Raw genomic sequence first — 18,566 nt, forward strand, 5'->3', positions numbered from 1 at the left:
AAAGTAACGTATCTATCAACTGTTCATATCGGTTAATAAGAAAATCTTGACCTCTCCAACTGTCCGTGAAGGCAGCCTCACTCACAGCAGCCAGACAAGGGAAGACGGAGAGCTGTGCCGCAGCTTGTCGCAGGAAACACGCTACCAAATTCCCCACAGGATTGCTCCGACGAGTATCCATGTAGACAGCTGTTACATGGACTCCGGGGTAGTTGGGGGTAAGTGTTTGTGTTTCTTTTTTTTTAACCTCTTAGTAAACTTTCGTGTAACTAACCGAAGTTGTTTCGGGCCCCCGTCCCATGGCAGCGACCGAGGCAGGGATGTTTACTGTACTCTCTCCCCACAATTGGTGTCTAATTTACGGGAAAACGTCTTTCCTGTCGATAGACTGGAATACTCTTTCAAGAACTTAGCTTCGGGTCTAAGCTAAAGTAACTTGTTATTATGTTTTTTTGTACACTTGTACACACTTTTTACATCGGCGTGGTGTTGTTGGTGGTACGTGTAACAATATTTACTTTGCTAACTTTCATTGTTCAATCATTGCTAATATGCTAACTCAAAAGTGTATGCTAATAACTAACCAAAATGCTTTCCCCCTGTTAGCACTTAAAGGCTGGTGATGTTCACTATGAAGCTTGTTGGAGGTGGTGACTTTACATATAAACAGTGCTGTGGTAATATTAAGTAAACTCTTACCACGAGTGGTAGTACCAGTACCAGCATATGATAATCATCAGGAAACCAAGCACCCATATAAACAACCCATCTCTTTACTCTCAAAAGACCTTTATTATAAAACACTTAAAATAACTACTTGTAATAAGACACATGTGCATGTGTGAGTACACTTCATCAGGGCTAATATATATATAAAAGCCCTTTGTAAGCCCCTCTGAAAACCTAAATTACTTTGCTTTTGTGTTCACAGGGGAAGTATTACATTCTGTTAGGCGTTCAAGATTCTTGTGAAGCTCTGACAATTAAATGTGAAGTTTTATGTGCATCAACAAGCTCAGACTCATTCTCCTGGATGAGCCTGGATCTTTAACATCCCCCACCCTGTGTAACTGCATGCTCCTCAAGTCTGCATGGGAACGGACTAGATTTTGGTCGCTTAATTCCATTGCACTGATGTGTCTCTAAACAGTTCTTCTCAAACTGGACCTAAATACTTAATTAATTTTAATTTGATTAATGTAATTTGATTCTAGGTGATAGCATGAGATAGACTGCTTTGATGTTAGGGCTTCAGTCTGTTCCTGTTCTAGAGGGTCTGTAGTAAATTCAATAATAACCACCTGCTAAAATCTTCTCAGCTGGGGATAATGAAGACAGATTGTCATGAAATGTTTGGTTGTGAAGCTGAACATATAAACCCATTTACCGTATAAATGCTTCCTTTCCAGGGATGTCGGATTCCTATCTGTGACACCGAGGCACATGCTGACCAATGATGGGAAAGTCTGACCTGCTGCAATGCCCATCGGCTCCACTGAGATGACCCCAGGAGAAGTGAAATGTGGATAATGGTGTGAGCCGGGAGAATTCAACGTCTGGGCCAAGATATCCTCACACTGAGCCAAAAAGAAAACCTGTTCTAGTTGAGACAAAAAACACACACTCACCCCCAATCAGCGTCCACAATGCTGCTGCCAGGACCACTGTGGGTGTGCCTGGCTCTGATATGGATGGGAAGCTGCAATGCCCACAGTCTATTTACCTGCGAGCCCATCAAAGTGCATCGGTGCTTGGGGATGCCCTACAACATGACCTTCTTTCCTAACATGATGGAGCACTATGACCAGGATATTGCAGCTAGTCATATGGAGGTGAGTCCTCATAACATGACATATAACACTTTGTTGATGCACTGATTTGTACCAATATTGCTGTTGTTGGGCAGTAGCTAATCAGTCTTTTGGATTGCCAATGCAGTGTTTTAATTTTTCCTAAAAAAAGCAGATTTCAAACTGTAAGTTACATTTTATGATTTACACTTATTTTATTTACTTATGGTTCAGTTTTCCGAATCAATTCATTATTCAAAGGCCCTGTTTGTAACAGAGATTTCTTCATTTCTTTTAAAGTTGTGGTATTGGTGTTTATTGTGGTATTGGGTGGGTCGATGCACTATTGCCAAACACTATTTGGCTAAACACAAAGCAAGGTTCAAACCCACATAGATCTATTTTAAATTCTAGTGGAGCTGCCCGGGTTTCCAAAAGAATGTGTTTTGAGCTTCAATGATGAACTGGAACACACTTACACAGGGTACATGTACAGGATGGGGAAAACTTTATACTAAGGACACTACAGTTTCCAAAATAAAATGATGGCATTTCTTGTTTCTGCAAACCAAAATTATGTTCAAACTTGCACGTGTTACATGTATCATAATGACATTTCTACAATGTATATCGTGTTCATTACATGTATATGAGCTGACTTTCACGTCATGAGGTGGAGGGGGTGGTGTTACGGAGATGGCTGCAAAGCCAGAGACCACTGTTCCAAGTTATATTTTAAATGAGATGTAATTTCAGGACAATTTCCAGCCATGTTTGTGGTGACAAAACCAGGTATTTTAAGCCAAAACATGATGATGATGATCTTTTCCTAACCCTGACCGGGTGTTTTTTGTGCCTAGACCAGAGCTTTGTCACAAGATAAAATTGAATTTGAATAGAAAGAAACATAAAGTTGCAGCATAAAGAAATGTTAAGTTTTAACATATCATAGTGGTTTGCAGAAACATACATTGGCAGCATTTATTCTGGTGACTGAGTTGGTTAATGGGGTTCACAGCTGCTGACTCACCTTAAAGAATCCCATTAGTCTTGGTTTCCATAGAGAGCTGTAATTATATTGGCCTGTGATAGGGAAGCTTCCTCTGCTTGTAAATAAAAATTACAATTCAAGTCACATTTAAAGATAATGAATATCATCTCAAAATAATTGCTAGGATTAGTTCCATTATTAGTGCTGTTACTGGCTTCAGTCTATAAATGTCAGTGCCTGTCAGCCTTCAGAGACGCATATTGAGTGAACCATAATTACCATTTTGTAATGGTCATCAACAGGCAAACACAATTTACCAGCCCCAGTTCATCCACCGATCATGCCTGATTGTTATAGAACATTATTTAGTGAATAAAGTGTTGAATTGTATTAGTGTGCACGTGACAACTCTGGATCTGTCACTTATTTTGAATTCTCAAAAAAATCGATGTAAAACCCAGAGAACATAATTGCCACATTAAAAAGTAATGGGGATTCAGTGAAGAAAAATGAATATCTTTCTACTGGAACTACACATCAAGGTTCTTTTAAAAAAAGAAAAGTAGATTAAGAAAAAACATTTTTCTTTACTGAAACCTGCTACTGTACTAGGGAGTGGAGTGTATGCAACATGCACTGAGGTCTGAGAGTTGTTTAAAACACTCTTTACATAATTTTCTTTGCAGTTATCTCACAGTAGAATCAACAGGATTATCCCTAAAATGAAGACACCATTTGTTTGAGGCGACACTTTTTTAGAGATAGCTTCATTTTTATTCATGTGAGGCAGTTTTGCACATCAGCAGGGAGAACTTCTTGAAAAATACTCTAATTCATAACTAAGAACCATGTGAGGTCCAGCCACTGAAGCTTTCTATCAAAGTGAGGTGAAGAGATGCAAATATGTAAATTCGGTCCATTAGTCTGTTTTTTTTGAGCAGATGCGTTTAATTTTGTTCTGAAGGTGAAAGTGGGATTAAAATCCATTTTTGCTAAGAAATAGTATATGCTGAATCTCATTTGTGTTTCTTTTGTTTGTAATCACAAATGCTAAGTTTAATTTCACTTCTCTGTTGTGATAGTGCCCCTACATTAGTGTTTTCAACTAACAAACACTAATGTGTTAGCAAAGAGTAGCTAAACAACTTCCATTGTATGATGCATGACAAATAGTCACTCAGCAGATGTCAAAATGACATGAACCAAAATTAACACTAGTTAACTTAGCTTGCTAGTCAGTAAGCTGATTAGCCTTGCTTGCTAGCTTTCTAAGCAGACTACAAACAGGAAACTCCTCCTAACTGTTAAATGCTATATGGGACAGATGCCTTACATTTCTAATGTTACACAACCAATGCTATCTGTGGTTGTTGAAAAGGGGGGGGAAACATCATAGGCTATGACGCGCTCCAGTGTGCACTTTGAAAGTCATAACATGTCTCCTAACAATGCCGGCACTGAGGTGTCAGCAGCTGCTGTGGGTGGTTAAGATGCTGTTTCCACAAATATGTCAAAAGCATTTTTAAGCTCCTTAAAAAAGTGGAAAATTATGCCCAAGAGCTGCAGTAACATTATTTTTAATTTATATTTCCTCACACAAAACTCCCTGGCTTTCCCTACCATGCTAACAGACCAACTGTTGTCTTGTGTCCCTCCTCAGCAGTAAACTCAGTTTGTGTAGTTGTTGCATCCTGTGTCCTGGCATTCCTGAGGGCCAGGGTTTGGGTTACACACATTTGGTGTCAGAGTGTCGAGCATGAACAGTGATCTGTTGAAGGAGTCTTTTGTGTATCATCTGGCAAAGGTAGCACGTACTGGCTTTTTATTTCACAGCGAACCTGGCCACGGGCAACTTCATCGACTTTGTTGTGAGGGGCCTTTGATTTCTGGAGGAAGGGGAGGGACACACCCAGCCTCACACAAAGCCCAGCCTGCATACCACAATGACTATTCTCTCTCTGTTAATCACTCACTCATTTCCCCCCTGTACACAGTCTTACCTCCAAGGTCCTGTCTCCCAGGTGACAGGCTTACTCTCTCTGGCCTACATTCAACATTACATACTATACATGGCTCTCTTTGAAAGTGTGCAGTGATTTATGACAAAGCCCTGACGCTGTAATCAGGAAGTCTTCTGTATGGGCTCAGTCCAGCCTATCAGTAGGATTTTCCGGAGGAGGGATAACCTTTTTCTGCCCTTGGTCCCAGATTCCACCCATGTTTGGCAGCTTTTGAAATAGAAAAGTCTGAATCGTTAGAATACAAAGAGAGTGGAAAGACTAATTGACGTACTGAAACAGACAGGGAACACTCAAGGGTCTTAAAAGTTCAAGCGAAAGTTTGAAAAGTGATTTTCTAGCCATTTTTCGACTCATTTAATCCTCAAAGTACTTTGCTCTGAAATTCTCTGCAGAGGATTTTGCCTTTAAGACCAAGTCAGCCCGACTTGTACCGCTGATCCTGGCTAAAGGTTTCAAAAATGAGGGCAGTTTTTACAGTAACTCTGTTATAAAGCAAATAAAGGTCAGATTGTTGAGCAATGGGCAGCTCATTGAGACGGAGTCCAGGACCTCCACATTAGAGAAACAAGGACGCTTACTGTCAGAGGGGGCAAGCCCCGGCCCCACAGACGTGGGCCTGCTGCCAGACTGGATTTCAGAAAAAAAAGAGGAGAGGAAACATTGAATAGTAGACTGTGTTGAAGTGTATGTGTGTGTTTTGTGTACAAATATTAGCATTATAGACTGAAGTCTGTCCGTGCATGTTGGTCTGATAATGGTAGATGAGGTTCAAACACAAAACTCTAAATGTCCACATGGTTTAGTGCAGTTGTAAGTGAGCAATGTATTCTGGGTGATGGAAGTGGCTTAGAGGCAATAATAAAGGAACCTCTGCTAGTCTCAAAAGTATACACTAACTCAAAATCCAAGGATTAAGAAACATCAGCATAGACATGATCTAGACCTGTTTAACTGGCATGAAGTTGTCTCCAGTATAAGCTGGTTGCCACTGATAAATCCACACAGATTGTGCTGTAGACACACTAATACCACAGCTCATCAGCAGCCTAACCTATCAACATCTCTGTGCATTCCAGCGTTCCTGGCCTGTCGTTGTGTGTTTCCAAACGTCCGTGCACTCATTTCCTGCCACCTATACCACACCCCCCACGTCTCAGTTCTCGAGCTCTTGACCAGTGTGTTGAAATGGAAGGATATGGTTCCCAGCCAGTGAATGGGCCCCTTTGTGTGGCGCTATAGATAACTGCAGATCAACAAAATACAGTAAATACTTAATGTAGAGCAGTGGTTCCTCACTTTTTTCATTTGTGACCCCATAAAATGAAGTCAAGTCAATTTGATACCGATCATCATCACTTATGTATATGTTTGTGGGTTATTACAACCAAGTCAATCAACCCTGTTTTCCCGTGTTTTTGTGTCTAAGTGACTAATGTGGAGTACAATTTCTGAAATTGTTTCAGTATTAATGAGGTTGCTGCAACCAGCAGCCAGGGAACTCTGCAAAGTAATCCTTGTGGGCAATCACGTTCAAAGTACATCCATTTAATGTGCTTCTTTTTGCCACTGACAGGCTCATATTGTTATTTTCCAACAACATTATGGAAGGGATCCCTACAGACATAGACCTTTTTGTTAAAGAGTAAGATCCTTTTTGTTTAACCAGAGACGGCTGCTTGCCAAAGCCACCAGACTCCATCTGCAGAAACTAATTTGCCAAAACGGTCTTGGTTCATTTTTCCACTGTTAAAAAATCACCAACTCTGGTTTGGTCAAATAAACCCTTAATTCACTGTGTTAGATGTGAAAATATCTGTCTCTACACGCTGCTTTTTCTGGTGACCACCCTCTTTCTCACTCCACTCCTGATATTTTCACGCTGAGTGTCTGTTTCTGTTTAAACAAAAGGGATCTACAAAAAGGTTTATGTCAGTAGGGATCCTTTCCATAATGTTGTCAAACACCTAGAGTAACAATCAGAGCCTGTCAGTGTCAAAAACAAGCACTTTTGTGGACTTTGACAGTGAGCAATTAAAATGCAAGGGAATTGCCCATTGCTGCCTGTTTCATATTTGTTGCGGTCTCTTTTAATACTGGACCAATTTCTAAGATTGCTGGTCCCATTTGTCACTTAGACACAAAAACATTGGAAAGTAATGTCCAGGTTGAAAAATACCAAAGTTGCCCTTCAAGAGACAGAATGATCCAGTTTTTAACAAGAAGAAGCAAAAATTTGGTAATGTCTAAAATTATAAATCTTATATCACGTAGTATATACACTTTTTGGCAACTCTGCCCCTGTGTTGATCATATTGCAACTCCTTATTCTCATTTATGACCTCAGCACTTTTAAAAAAAATGTTTTTGTCTGTTTTTGTCTATTTTCCCATAGTAGGTTGCATCTTCAAAGGTATTTTTCATGATCTTACCAACTACTACTGTCTGCCTGAAATGATCAAATGTTTTCAGGGGTGAAGCTGATATTGAATATTTTGCACAGACCCAATCAGACCACACTGAGCAAGGTTGTGTTTTTTCAGATAAATGTGAAGTGAAAAATATCTTTTCTCTGCATCTCCAGCCATTCATGCCCCTGGCAAACCTGCGCTGTTCTCCAGATGTCCACCACTTCCTATGTCAAGCCTTTATCCCAACATGCAGTGAGGAGGACAAGGTGATCCGTCCATGCAGAGAGGAGTGCGAGACCGTTCTGTCGGACTGCGAGGAGAATATACGAATCTTTGGGATCACCTGGCCTCCTGAGCTACAGTGTGATAAGTAAGAAAACCACAATTTCAGAGGAGCAACATCATTGGTTCTTGACCACTCCATTCAAAGATTTGTTTTTTCCCCACCAGATTGGAGTCATGTAGCCTGGTTGATGTGTCAGCACCTGCCACCACCCCAATGAGTGCATCATCGGCAAAGAGGGACCTTGGCTTCTGGTGTCCACTGCAGCTTAAGACCAAGCCGGGTCATGGATCATCCTTCCTGGGCGCCCAGGACTGTGCTCCACCTTGCTCCAACATGTACTTCAAACCCCATGACATTGAATTTGCCAAGAGCTTTGTCGGCGTGTGCTCCATCATCTGCTTGGGTGCCACGCTCTTCACCTTCCTCACTTTCCTCATTGATGTCAAGCGTTTCCGTTACCCTGAGCGTCCCATAATTTTCTACGCTGTTTGCTACAGCTTTGTCTCGCTCATATACTTTATTGGTTTCCTGCTGGGGAACAATGCAGCCTGTACCAAAGCGTCTCATCCTGCCGGTGTGGATACAGTGGTGCTGGGCTCTCAGAGCAAAGGCTGCACTCTGCTTTTTATGCTGCTCTACTTCTTCTCCATTGCTGGTATCGTCTGGTGGGTCATACTCACCATCACCTGGTTCCTGGCAGCTGGACCCAAGTGGAGCTGTGAGGCTATAGAGAAAAAAGCGGTATGTTTTTAAGAATGTATGGTCTTTGGTAGTAGCAAATGGCAGGATAATACAGCAAAGAAATATAAACATAAAATGAGCAAATTAAAATATTGATCACTATTTCTGCTGTTTTTAGGTGTGGTTCCACTCTGTGGCCTGGGGGATCCCCGGGGCATTAACTGTCATGCTGCTGGCTCTGAACAAGGTTGAAGGAGACAACATCAGCGGCGTTTGCTTCGTGGGGCTCTACGACCTGGACGCCCTGCGCTACTTTGTTCTGGCTCCTTTGTGTGTGGGTGTCATAGTCGGCCTCTTCCTCATCCTGGCGGGCATCGTTTCCCTCAACAACGTCCGGCAGGTCATTCAACACGATGAACGCAACCAGGAGAAGCTGAAGAAGTTTATGATCCGCATCGGTGTGTTCAGCTGCCTCTACTTGGTGCCACTGGTCACCCTGTTAGCCTGCTACACCTACGAACAAAGTCACCGCAGCACCTGGGAGAACACCTGGATCAATGACCGCTGTCAGGAGTACAGCATCCCCTGCTCCCACAAGGTAGCTGTGGATTATTCACTCGCTGAAGGTGTAATGGCTCCAAATTAGTAAAGGCCAAAGGAAGTGTGTGAAAAAGGGCAAAGTCAATGCACTGTCTAATCTTGCAAATTACTTATAAAGGCTCAGAAAGGCTAAAAAACGGTTACAAGTTTTAAAATAATTTATTTCAGCCAACAAAAGTCAAACAATTAAGCTCTAGGTGAAGTGCGATGACATAATTTAACACAATATGACAGTTTGTCTTTAAACAACACCAAAAATGTCTCTTGAAAAATGTATTATGATCTTTACAGTATAAGGCTGAAATATGGAAACACATTAAAACAGTTCTTGTAAGCACCATCTGACCTAGAAAGACTTTTACCATAAATATCCATTACAAAAAATGTTTCAAAATCAAAGAGCATAATTTCCTGAGCAACACACACCTGATTGTTTTCAGAATGATATAACAGTCCAGACTCCTGTTCCTAAATGGTCCGCTTCATGTGTGTAAAAGAGAAGTGCAATGTCCAGGGTGAAATGTAGTGCAACTAAATATAAATATTTAAGCAGATGTTTTAAAAGAGGCCTGTTAGTCTGTGTTACTTTCTATGAGATTTTTTTCTGAAGGCAGCTTACAGAGCTAAAACAGGTCAAGTACAGGCTAACCAGTATAGAGGAATAACTGTCTCCAACAGCAATATATTATTACCAGCCGCAACATCTTCAGCAGTGAGTCTCTGTATGTCATCATGGCAAATGTGGTCCTGGATTATTTTGTCAGATGATTATATGTCCGTCCATCTGTCTGTCTGTCTGTCTGTCTGTCTGGGGGCAACCATGAAGAGTTTGAAAACAGCTGTGGTCTTACCCATGAGTACTGAGTACTCATGTTATAATGTAGTGATGACTACTGACACTTCTGCACCTACTGTCACTGGGTTGTTATGGGTTGGAATGGGTGTCGCAGCTGGTGTGATCCCATTGTAAGATGGTCTCCAGTTGTATTATATTGTATATCTATATATCATTGTAGTGCATTATTATATACTTCAGTTTTAAAATGGTTGTCCATTTACAGTATAAACTTTTACTCCAAAAATATGATGTGTAGTGCTGTACATAAGCTATTGTATTTTGTCTTAAGTCAGAAATGTGCTTAATTAGTTTACACACACACAATCACAGGGATTCTTTAATGGTTTGTGTTTTGTCTGCTTGTTTCAGATGACAGAGCTCGACCGGCCTGATCTCTCCCTGTTTCTGGTGAAATACTTAATGACGTTAGTGGTGGGAATATCTGCAGTGTTCTGGGTCAGCAGCAAAAAGACGTGCTCTGAGTGGGCCTACTTCTTCAACAGGACCCGCAAGAGAGAGTGAGACCATATCTCCAGTCCTATTACATTTTCAAATTCAGTTTCCATGAGAAGTAAATATGAAGTGTTACTGTACTCTCCTGTTCTCTGACCAACAGTCCCATCAGTGAGAGTCGCCGGGTGCTGCAGGAGTCCTGCGAGTTCTTCCTCAAGCACAACAGCCGCGTCCAGCACAAGAAGAAGCACTACAAACCAAGCTCCCACAAGCTCAAGGTCATCTCCAAGTCCATGGGCACGAGCACAGGCGCTGCAACATCCAACGCCTCCACTACCGCCACCATAACCAATCAAGGAATCTCTGCGCTGGGCAATCACGAGCCCCATTTGCATGGATCTATGTCTGAGGCCTCAGTCAGGGAGCACCTGGATAGAGGCACCTCCAGTCGAAGCTCCAGGAGAGGGGAGAGGGAGAGGGAGAGAGAGAGGGAGGGAGGAGAGAGACGGAGCAAAGGTGGGAGCTCCAGTAAGGTCAGCAGCCGCTCAGGGAGCATGCACAGAGTCCCAGATGGGAGGTAAGTGAGACAGAGGTGAAATACCCCAGCTAGAATTGTTAAATGTTTCATCGTTTATGTTTGTGACAAGCAAATGTCAATGTAACACTTTGACTACAAGCAGTATTATTCTTTTTGATATGATAGACACTTCTGTTGTATCTCAGCTCTGCTTAAGAAGTTTTGTACTTGGTTGTTTTTGTTAGCAGCAGTTAGCCCTTTTTGTCAGTTAATAATCAACAATGATCTGCGTCCTGGCTGGTTTAGGATGACTCCGAGGAGCGAGCTGTCAGATGTCAGGCAGCTCCCCAGTGGACTGCAGCATCCAGCTTTAAACCTATCACACAGCAGCAGTATCCAGGGCTCCGCCCACCAGCTGGTTCCCCGGGTGCCTGAGGAGAGCAAGGACACAAAGGACAGCACCTGCTGAGACATCTGACCCACCAGTTTATCTGTGCATCCATCCATCCATCCATCCATCCATCCATCAATCCTTGAAACCACTTGTCCATGTATCTGTTTCAAACCATAGAACCCATTTGTATTATATTTCATATAAGCTTCATCATCACATTATGATTGTATTGGTTACATTATAGTCCATGAATGTTTCAAACGCAGTATGTTCAGAATCTGTTGGTTTCAGCAGAGAGCCTGAAGGTGCTGGATTGTTCAGTTTAGTGACAGCTGTGTCTTTGAGCTTTACTTGGCTTTTGACCATTTAGTGTATATCTGAATGCTCTGCTGCTGAATCAGCTGCTGTTTTCCACCTATACATCTACCAATGGTCATTTAATTTTTATAGCATGCATTAAAAACTGTAGGTCTACTGTTGTGTAGCTTGTTAGCTCCATGGCATAAAATGCATACTAGTAAACAAATTCAATATTTATGTAAACATTCTATTTTTTAGAAATGAAGTCTTTCACTGGACTAGTCGCTACACTGAGTGTTATGTTAAGAAAGGTCATGATGTTGCCAAACATTCAAAGTAAGGAGAGTCTTCCTGTGGTTGACTGTTTTTTGAATGTCTTATTGTTTTTCCTGGAATGATGATTTGTCTTCAAACCTCATCTTGTAATACACACAGTATGCTACTTTACTGCTCCGTTGAAAAAAAGGCACACTCTTAAACTTGATGTAGTTGATTTTTAGACTGTATCGTAATTGTGAATTTTATTTGACAAAGTTTTACTTTCTCTTGTTTCTGTTGTCCAAACACTTAATGTGCAGAGATGTCTTCAAAGAAGTGTCCTGTGTATCTGGATAAAGTATAGCTTTATAGTTTTCTACAAGAATGTACCTTCCTTTGAGTAGTACCATATCTTAAAAGAAGTTCAAAGAACCTACAGATGTTTTGCATGTGTGATCTTGCTGTACTGTAGGTATAAATTCATGTGATCTTGGATGAATTGAGGAAACAAATCAAACCAGCTTTGCACTATGTGTCAGTAGAAGCACAAACAACTAATTATTAAGTATGAATAGTCATACACAAACACAAAAAGAGAATTTGCGGCTATGTTCAGGGCTTATTTATAACATATGGCTGTTGGCCTGGGCCATATATTTCTTTTTAAGTACTTCCAGATCAACGCCTGTGGTTTATTTGAGAATCTGTCATGCTGGACTGTCTTATTTGCTGTGTAAGGGATAGATTCTTCCCTTAAAGGTGCAATATGTAAGAATTTTAGTTTAAAACATAAAAAAATCACAAACAGTATATGAAGAAATAACAGTGTTGGGCATCATGTCAAAGACATCTATGCATTAGATATATGTTGAGGTTAGCATGCTAACCAGTTAGCCTCTTACCACTTTGTGCCTCAAGAGGTGACAGTCTGGTAGTAATATAGCTGTACGGTTAACTAAGCTTCCTAACATCAGCTATAGTTAGCAGCTATAGTTGGCAGCTGCTGTTAGCAGTAAAGCTGCCCCCTGTTTGTTTGGCGCATGAATTTGACAGGTGACCAATTCTTACATATTGCACCTTTACATGTCTTTACCTTTTATATTTGCGCTCACAGGACAATTCCAATAACACTAATTAAAAGGGAATCGTTGTGTACATACATGTATGTTCTTACTCTGGCATGTGGACGGGGTCTTTCTCATCATGTATCTAGACTTGGTGTAGTCTATGAAATGCTCTATACAACTTTTGTAAACTTTTTGTACTGTTTTTATATGTAGCCTATATTGCCAGTTGAATTTTGTATCAATCCAATTTAATTTTAATAAAATATAATGAAACAATTTTTGATGAGTCTGTGTTTTAGTATAGATTTTAACACAACTAATATATTCTCACACAAGCAGACTGAGAAACTGTGGATATGACCAGTAGATACTTCACACAGTCAGGCGGGATCACAGCTGCACACATGCACACCACAGGGATGCTCTGAGGCTTTTTTTCCCCTTTTTTCTTGGAGTACGTTTCCTGCACGTTGACTGGCTCCTTCTCTCTCGTCCTGCCCTCCTCGGGACTAAAAGCCCTGCTGGAGTTGGATGGAGTCAAACCGTCGCCTCAGACTCTCAGAGGAAGCACGCAGTTGTCTTTCTGTATGATGTCTCCTCTTGTTGGCCGCCTGCTGCTTCTTGTCTGCTTGGCTTTGCCTCTCTATGGCGTGGAAAAGGTGAGAAATAGAGGATACCGAAAGGATCCTGACGCTGAGAAGGTAAGAGAGAGTCAGCGGAGATGACTTTGTGGCCGCTGTGATCTGTTTACAAAAGTAGCTATGTGGCATCACAGGAGAGGAGATCGTTTAGAAGAGATGTTGATGGTTCTCATAACAAAAAAAATGACAATGTGTATGCACTTAAATGACTATACAGCCACTTAAAGCGCTTTGTTGTATTTTTAACGCATCTCTATTAACATGTGCATGTAATCTGCGTAAAACTCTATCCTGGGATTACTTTTTCTGGCGGAATGCATTGCCGTTTGTCAGAAGTTTTTTTTTTTTTTTTTTTTTAAATGACCGACTTCCCAACAAGTTATATGCTGATTCACCCATGATCCATATGTAGGCTTACAGTGCAGTGAGTGTGGTCACCACTTTGGCAGAACGGGCTCCTAAATGACCTGGTCCCAGCTGGCAGCACATGAGAAACTGCAGTTTTATAGCTTTTGTATGGTCAGCTGGTTCTCTATTATTCCAGGTTGTGGCTGCTCTCCAGCACACTGAGTGGACACACAGAAATCCCCTAACAGGAAGTCGGGGTCTGGCTCTTACTGTCTGTGTCTCTCTTTGTTATCTATTTTGTCTGTTTAACAAGTCTAAAAAAAGATTATGTGATTTTGGTTTGGGGAAAGAATCTGTGATTGATATTTTTGATTTGCTATAACTAATAATATTTTCTAAAATTCCTGAAGCAGGGTTCATCTGTTTAATCCCTAAATCCACAGAGGGTTCACACCAACCCCAGTCTTAGACTCTTTGTATTGAATTACATAACCCTCCACGCTGTAGGTGGGGAGTGAACAAAGTGGACACACATTTCGGTCTTTAATCTCTTGGGAGTCAAATGAAAGTGAAACTGGTGTTTATTTTGCTTGGACTCTGTGGACCTCCCTCAGGGACTCTAGTCTGTACCCCACTCTGAGAACCACATGACTAAAGCAGCTTCTCTCTATTATCCCCCAAAGTCATGTTCCACAATTAAGACCACAGCAGAAGGGTATAATGAATAGCATTTTATGTTACCATCTGTGTCTAGTGCACTGGAAATGATGCAGAAAAGCCCAACTGCACTAGACGTTCTGAAGAAGGAAGACCTGATTATTTGAACAGCATGGTAATCATAAAAATCTTATTCTGCATCCTCTCAAGATGCTTCAACAGTCTCAAAGCCAAGCTTTGCATGCTGCTAGAGAGCTTCAGTCCTTGCTTCAGCATTGACTAATGCATGAAATACTACTGATTCCTCAGCAGCTTTGTGGCAAATGCAGCCTTCAAGCTTCAGTTATACAGTAATGGACTGTGTGCTACTAATATTCAGTAGGCAGGCAGCACTGCAATAGAAATGGCAGACAGTGGACAGAGGTTCCATTCATTAGTGTGCTTTGAAATGTCTCCAAAAGTCCAACCCTTAATAAAACACTGAGATATTTCCTCGCTGAATATCAACTCATACTGTATTGGCATCATTTCCACATTTTGCCACCTATTAGCCGAGGATCTTGGACGCTGTGTCCCTTTTCCTCGAGGACTTGTTCCAGGTTTATTACAGCACATGCATACCAGCCCACAATCTATTGGTTTCATCCCAGTTTCCTATAGGGATGATGTCAGACCTCACATCTCCAGGTTGCTCGCCGCCACTTAATGGCAGAAACAGACCCATAAACATCTGTTTCGCAGCAGCTGGCATCAGATTATTGTAATTCTCCCTACATATACACATTTTCCAGATTCACATCGTCTGAAATTGATTTTTCGACTTTACCTCAGGGACTCAAGTCGAGACAAGATGTTAAAACTGGAGTAAAAGCTCTTTGTTCTCCTCTCTTGCCGAGGACTAATGCCTTTTGGCCACGTGCTCCTATAACTGCTCCACAGCTGCATGCAGAGCAAAAGGGCAGCAATGACCCAACATCAGCCCAGACCTAAATCCTCTGGGGATCAGTGTTTGCTTAAGGGCGAGGACTCTGTTCTTACGTGTCAGTTTATGTCTGTCCTGACTGAAGGAAAGAGTGTGTGACACTTTCACATCACATAACCAAAATTAAATCCAACTGCAGCTATAAAAAGCTTCAACAGCTAACCTACACACTGTAATCTGCTGCTCAAAGCGTCTCTTCGAAGAACATATTACGCAAAACTATCTTGGATCTTAATTGTGTCTATCTCTGTATGTGGTAGGACAGTTTTGGCAAGCACCCCCGTCTCTGTGTGTCTGTGTGTGCTTGAGTCAGCTTGAGTAAGATGCAGCATCTGTTTAAACATAGCAGGAGATTCAGCTGGACAATGAATCACACGGAGAGAAGTACGGCGAGACACCTACTAATTTAGGCTGTCACCAAGCCTTCAGTTCCCTATTAACCTACGATCTGTCACTCACTTGCTTCATGGCTTCACGGTGCGCTGGCTCTACTGCTTTGCCTTGGTTTGGATCACATCTGCCTTTGCGCTCATTTCAGCCCGGCGGCACTGGGTTTGTTTATGTGACTGGTAAATGAGGTTTAATCTGGCAATCTTGTATGTGATGGTTGGATGAATGGCAGCTTCCAGGTGTTTGTGTTGCATGCAGCCCAAACAAGGACTTATCCCCCAGGGAGGATAAAGAAAATCTGAAACAGGAAGTTGGATAACAATAGAGTCAGCAGATGTTTTTCGTGTGCCTTCTTTTTTATTGTCAACTCCCACTCTTAATTCGTCTCTTCTCTGTTTTTACAGTATGGCACTTGCATGCAGGGGCCGGCAGGCACCCCTGGCAGGGAGGGTAACCCTGGAACCAATGGCATCCCGGGGACGCCAGGCATCCCTGGCCGTGACGGGCTCAAAGGTGAGAAAGGCGAGTGCATCAATGAGATCTTCGAGGAGCCCTGGAGGCCCAACTACAAGCAGTGTGCCTGGAACTCTCTGAATTACGGGATTGACCTGGGTAAAGTGGCTGTAAGTATCTTGACTGACATGTTTCTGAGGAATGTAGGTGAATTTTACAAACTCAGAAATAACATACTACCACCACAATGCAGAAAATTGGCAAAACATCACTGTGCTGTGTTGCAGGACTGTACGTTCACCAAGCTGCGCTCAGACAGTGCCCTCAGAGTCCTCTTCAGTGGTTCCCTGAGGCTCAAGTGCAAGAACGCATGCTGTCAGAGGTGGTACTTCACCTTCAATGGAGCAGAGTGCACAGGACCCCTGCCCATAGAGTCCATCATCTACTTAGACCAAGGAAGTCCTGAGCTCAACTCAACCATCAACATCCACAGAACGTCCTCAGGTACGACTCGCCTCCTCGGCAGTTAACAACCTGAACCGACAGTGTTTTCTCCAGTGATTTATAAAGCGGCAGTTTAAAGGAAATGAAAACATGGTCATATGCTCATCCTCATGCAGATGGAAAGTCTCCTTCACAGCAAAACAGAACAACTGAAGTAAATGCAGACTTGTTTTAAAACCTAAAAAACAGAAAGAAAAAACAGAAAATGGCTCCATACAGCTTGTCCAGTGTGATCCAAGTCTCTGGAAGCCCTGAGACCCCAAGTTGATTTGAATTGACGTTATTTACACTCTTCAAACTCAACTCAGTTATGCTGTTTTGCCGTGAAACTTCAAAAATGTTTTGTGGACTACGAAATTTCAAGTGACTTTGCATCGGCATGATGTGTAGCTGATGATTTTTTTCATTTTTGGGTGAACTTTTCCTTTAAAGCAACAGTTGCACTGACATATGCTTATTCACTTTCTTGCCGAGAATAAGTGATATGAGCTGTAGCTAGAGCCAGCAGCTGGTCAGCTTGGCCTAGCACATAGGCTGACTAACCAGGCTCTGTGCAAAGTTGACAAAATCTAGATCTTACTAATTAACCTGTCATATCTTCCTTGGTGCATTCAAAAAAAGTCTAGGTGGTTAGCCTGTGTGCTCGATGGTTTCTGACCCAGAAGCCGTAACTTCCTGTTTTCACTGGTTGCCTTCAGGAAGTTAACGATCCCATTTTTTTCTTACTTTTTGTTACCTTCAAATAGAGCCAAGCTTGCAGTTTCTCAGTTTTGAGTCTATGTGGCTTTAGCTGTATATTTACTGGACATATATGAGAGTTGGAAGCGTAGGTTTACTTCCCTCTTCTCTGAAGTGGTTATTTAACTGCTGTGGTAAACTCGCACTCCTCCAATTAGCTTTTGAGTTTTTTCTGAGTCAGAAAACAAAACCATTAACAATTTCCATCTCTGGAGACAGTGTGGGTGTTCCCTGAGATTCATTTGCCCTGTCTTCATCTTTTTTCCCTCCAGTTGAAGGCCTGTGCGAGGGTGTGAAAGCAGGGCTGGTAGATGTGGCCGTGTGGGTGGGGACCTGCGCCGACTATCCCAGAGGAGACGCGTCTACAGGGTGGAATTCAGTATCCAGAATTATCATTGAGGAACTGCCCAAATAATAAAGGGACGAGTAGTGTGTAACAGTATGTTATCTGGCTCTCTGAAATGATCAGGTATGGTTTGCTGAGGGGTCACAGCATCACTGATGGTAACTTGAATGTTTGTATGTTTTATTTTAATACTATACTAGTTGACAGGCCTGTAAACAAGAATACTGTGTCATTCTGTCTGCCAAAAATAAACTTTGTACTGTAGCTTCTCTGCCTTTGGCTGCTGTTGGTACACAGCAACCATTAAACAGACATTGTGACAAGACACTGACCATATTTAAACTATGTAATCATGTGACCTGTTTATATTCATTATTACTGTTAATAAAGTCATCTTTTTTTAAAGTACTGAACTCTATCTGACTGCTTGTTTAGCTGCTTTGAAAAACTATTTAATGTAGCCACAAAAGATATAGACTTTATATAACAAACACTGTCAATGCAAGTTACAATCTGTTGTCAGGAAACAAAGAGATCTGAACAAAAGTTTGAATGGATGAAAATGTATTGTGTGTTTTGGAAAAAAAAAATCATCCCATTGCTGCTGTCAGGTCACATAAAGAAATAATTTAAAAGAGGCACACTAATATTACACATACATGCAACTGGAAACCTGAGAAGATTCACTGTCGATAATTACCTTTGCGTATTTCAGCCTTTGTCCCTTTCAGTCACCAGAAAACATCAAATGTAAACAGAACTATGATGAAATATTTATCAACCTCTGATACGAGCATGAAATGGTGACTTAGACATCAGGTTTTTTTAAAAAAAGACTAACATCGCAGCAGCATGTCCTTTGGCGTGTGCAGCAGCATACTTTCTCCCATAAGTCAAACTGTT

At 41.6% G+C, this 18,566-nt stretch overlaps 2 protein-coding genes across 3 annotated transcripts; both read left to right on the forward strand.

Moving 5' to 3' along the window:
* The first annotated feature begins 72 nt into the window (after positions 1–72).
* Positions 73–12,881, forward strand: fzd6 (frizzled class receptor 6). Its single transcript, XM_084358049.1, has 8 exons — positions 73–218; positions 1,410–1,832; positions 7,384–7,580; positions 7,661–8,237; positions 8,356–8,775; positions 9,985–10,133; positions 10,232–10,645; positions 10,892–12,881. Exons 2-8 carry the CDS (start codon positions 1,647–1,649, stop codon positions 11,052–11,054), a joined length of 2,106 nt encoding a protein of 701 aa, XP_084214175.1. The 5' UTR covers positions 73–218; positions 1,410–1,646; the 3' UTR covers positions 11,055–12,881.
* A 232-nt stretch (positions 12,882–13,113) lies between these two features.
* LOC311260293 (collagen triple helix repeat-containing protein 1-like) lies at positions 13,114–18,071 on the forward strand. Of its 2 annotated transcripts, XM_084357951.1 has the most exons (5): positions 13,114–13,305; positions 14,348–14,425; positions 16,027–16,245; positions 16,363–16,579; positions 17,590–18,071. In XM_084357951.1, exons 1-5 carry the CDS (start codon positions 13,192–13,194, stop codon positions 17,730–17,732), a joined length of 771 nt encoding a protein of 256 aa, XP_084214077.1. In that variant the 5' UTR covers positions 13,114–13,191; the 3' UTR covers positions 17,733–18,071. The 2 variants fall into 2 exon arrangements, with proteins under 2 accessions (XP_084214077.1, XP_084214078.1); XM_084357952.1 differs by lacking the exon at positions 14,348–14,425.
* Positions 18,072–18,566: the final 495 nt, after the last annotated feature.

This window comes from Pagrus pagrus (assembly GCF_965226575.1).
Source record: "Pagrus pagrus genome assembly, chromosome: 7".
In the NCBI taxonomy this organism is placed as follows: domain Eukaryota; kingdom Metazoa; phylum Chordata; class Actinopteri; order Spariformes; family Sparidae; genus Pagrus; species Pagrus pagrus.

What these genes read in the sequence shown, in the direction of transcription:
- fzd6 (XM_084358049.1), top strand. Translation starts at nt 1,647, where the DNA reads ATGCTGCTGCCAGGACCACTGTGGGTGTGCCTGGCTCTGATATGGATG. An exon ending in AACAGGACCCGCAAGAGAGA is followed by an intron (nt 10,134 to 10,231) that starts GTGAGACCATAT and finishes TCTGACCAACAG; the next exon opens with TCCCATCAGTGAGAGTCGCC. An exon ending in CACAGAGTCCCAGATGGGAG is followed by an intron (nt 10,646 to 10,891) that starts GTAAGTGAGACA and finishes TGGCTGGTTTAG; the next exon opens with GATGACTCCGAGGAGCGAGC.
- LOC311260293 (XM_084357951.1), top strand. Translation starts at nt 13,192, where the DNA reads ATGATGTCTCCTCTTGTTGGCCGCCTGCTGCTTCTTGTCTGCTTGGCT. An exon ending in AGGATCCTGACGCTGAGAAG is followed by an intron (nt 13,306 to 14,347) that starts GTAAGAGAGAGT and finishes ATCTGTGTCTAG; the next exon opens with TGCACTGGAAATGATGCAGA. An exon ending in TTGACCTGGGTAAAGTGGCT is followed by an intron (nt 16,246 to 16,362) that starts GTAAGTATCTTG and finishes GCTGTGTTGCAG; the next exon opens with GACTGTACGTTCACCAAGCT.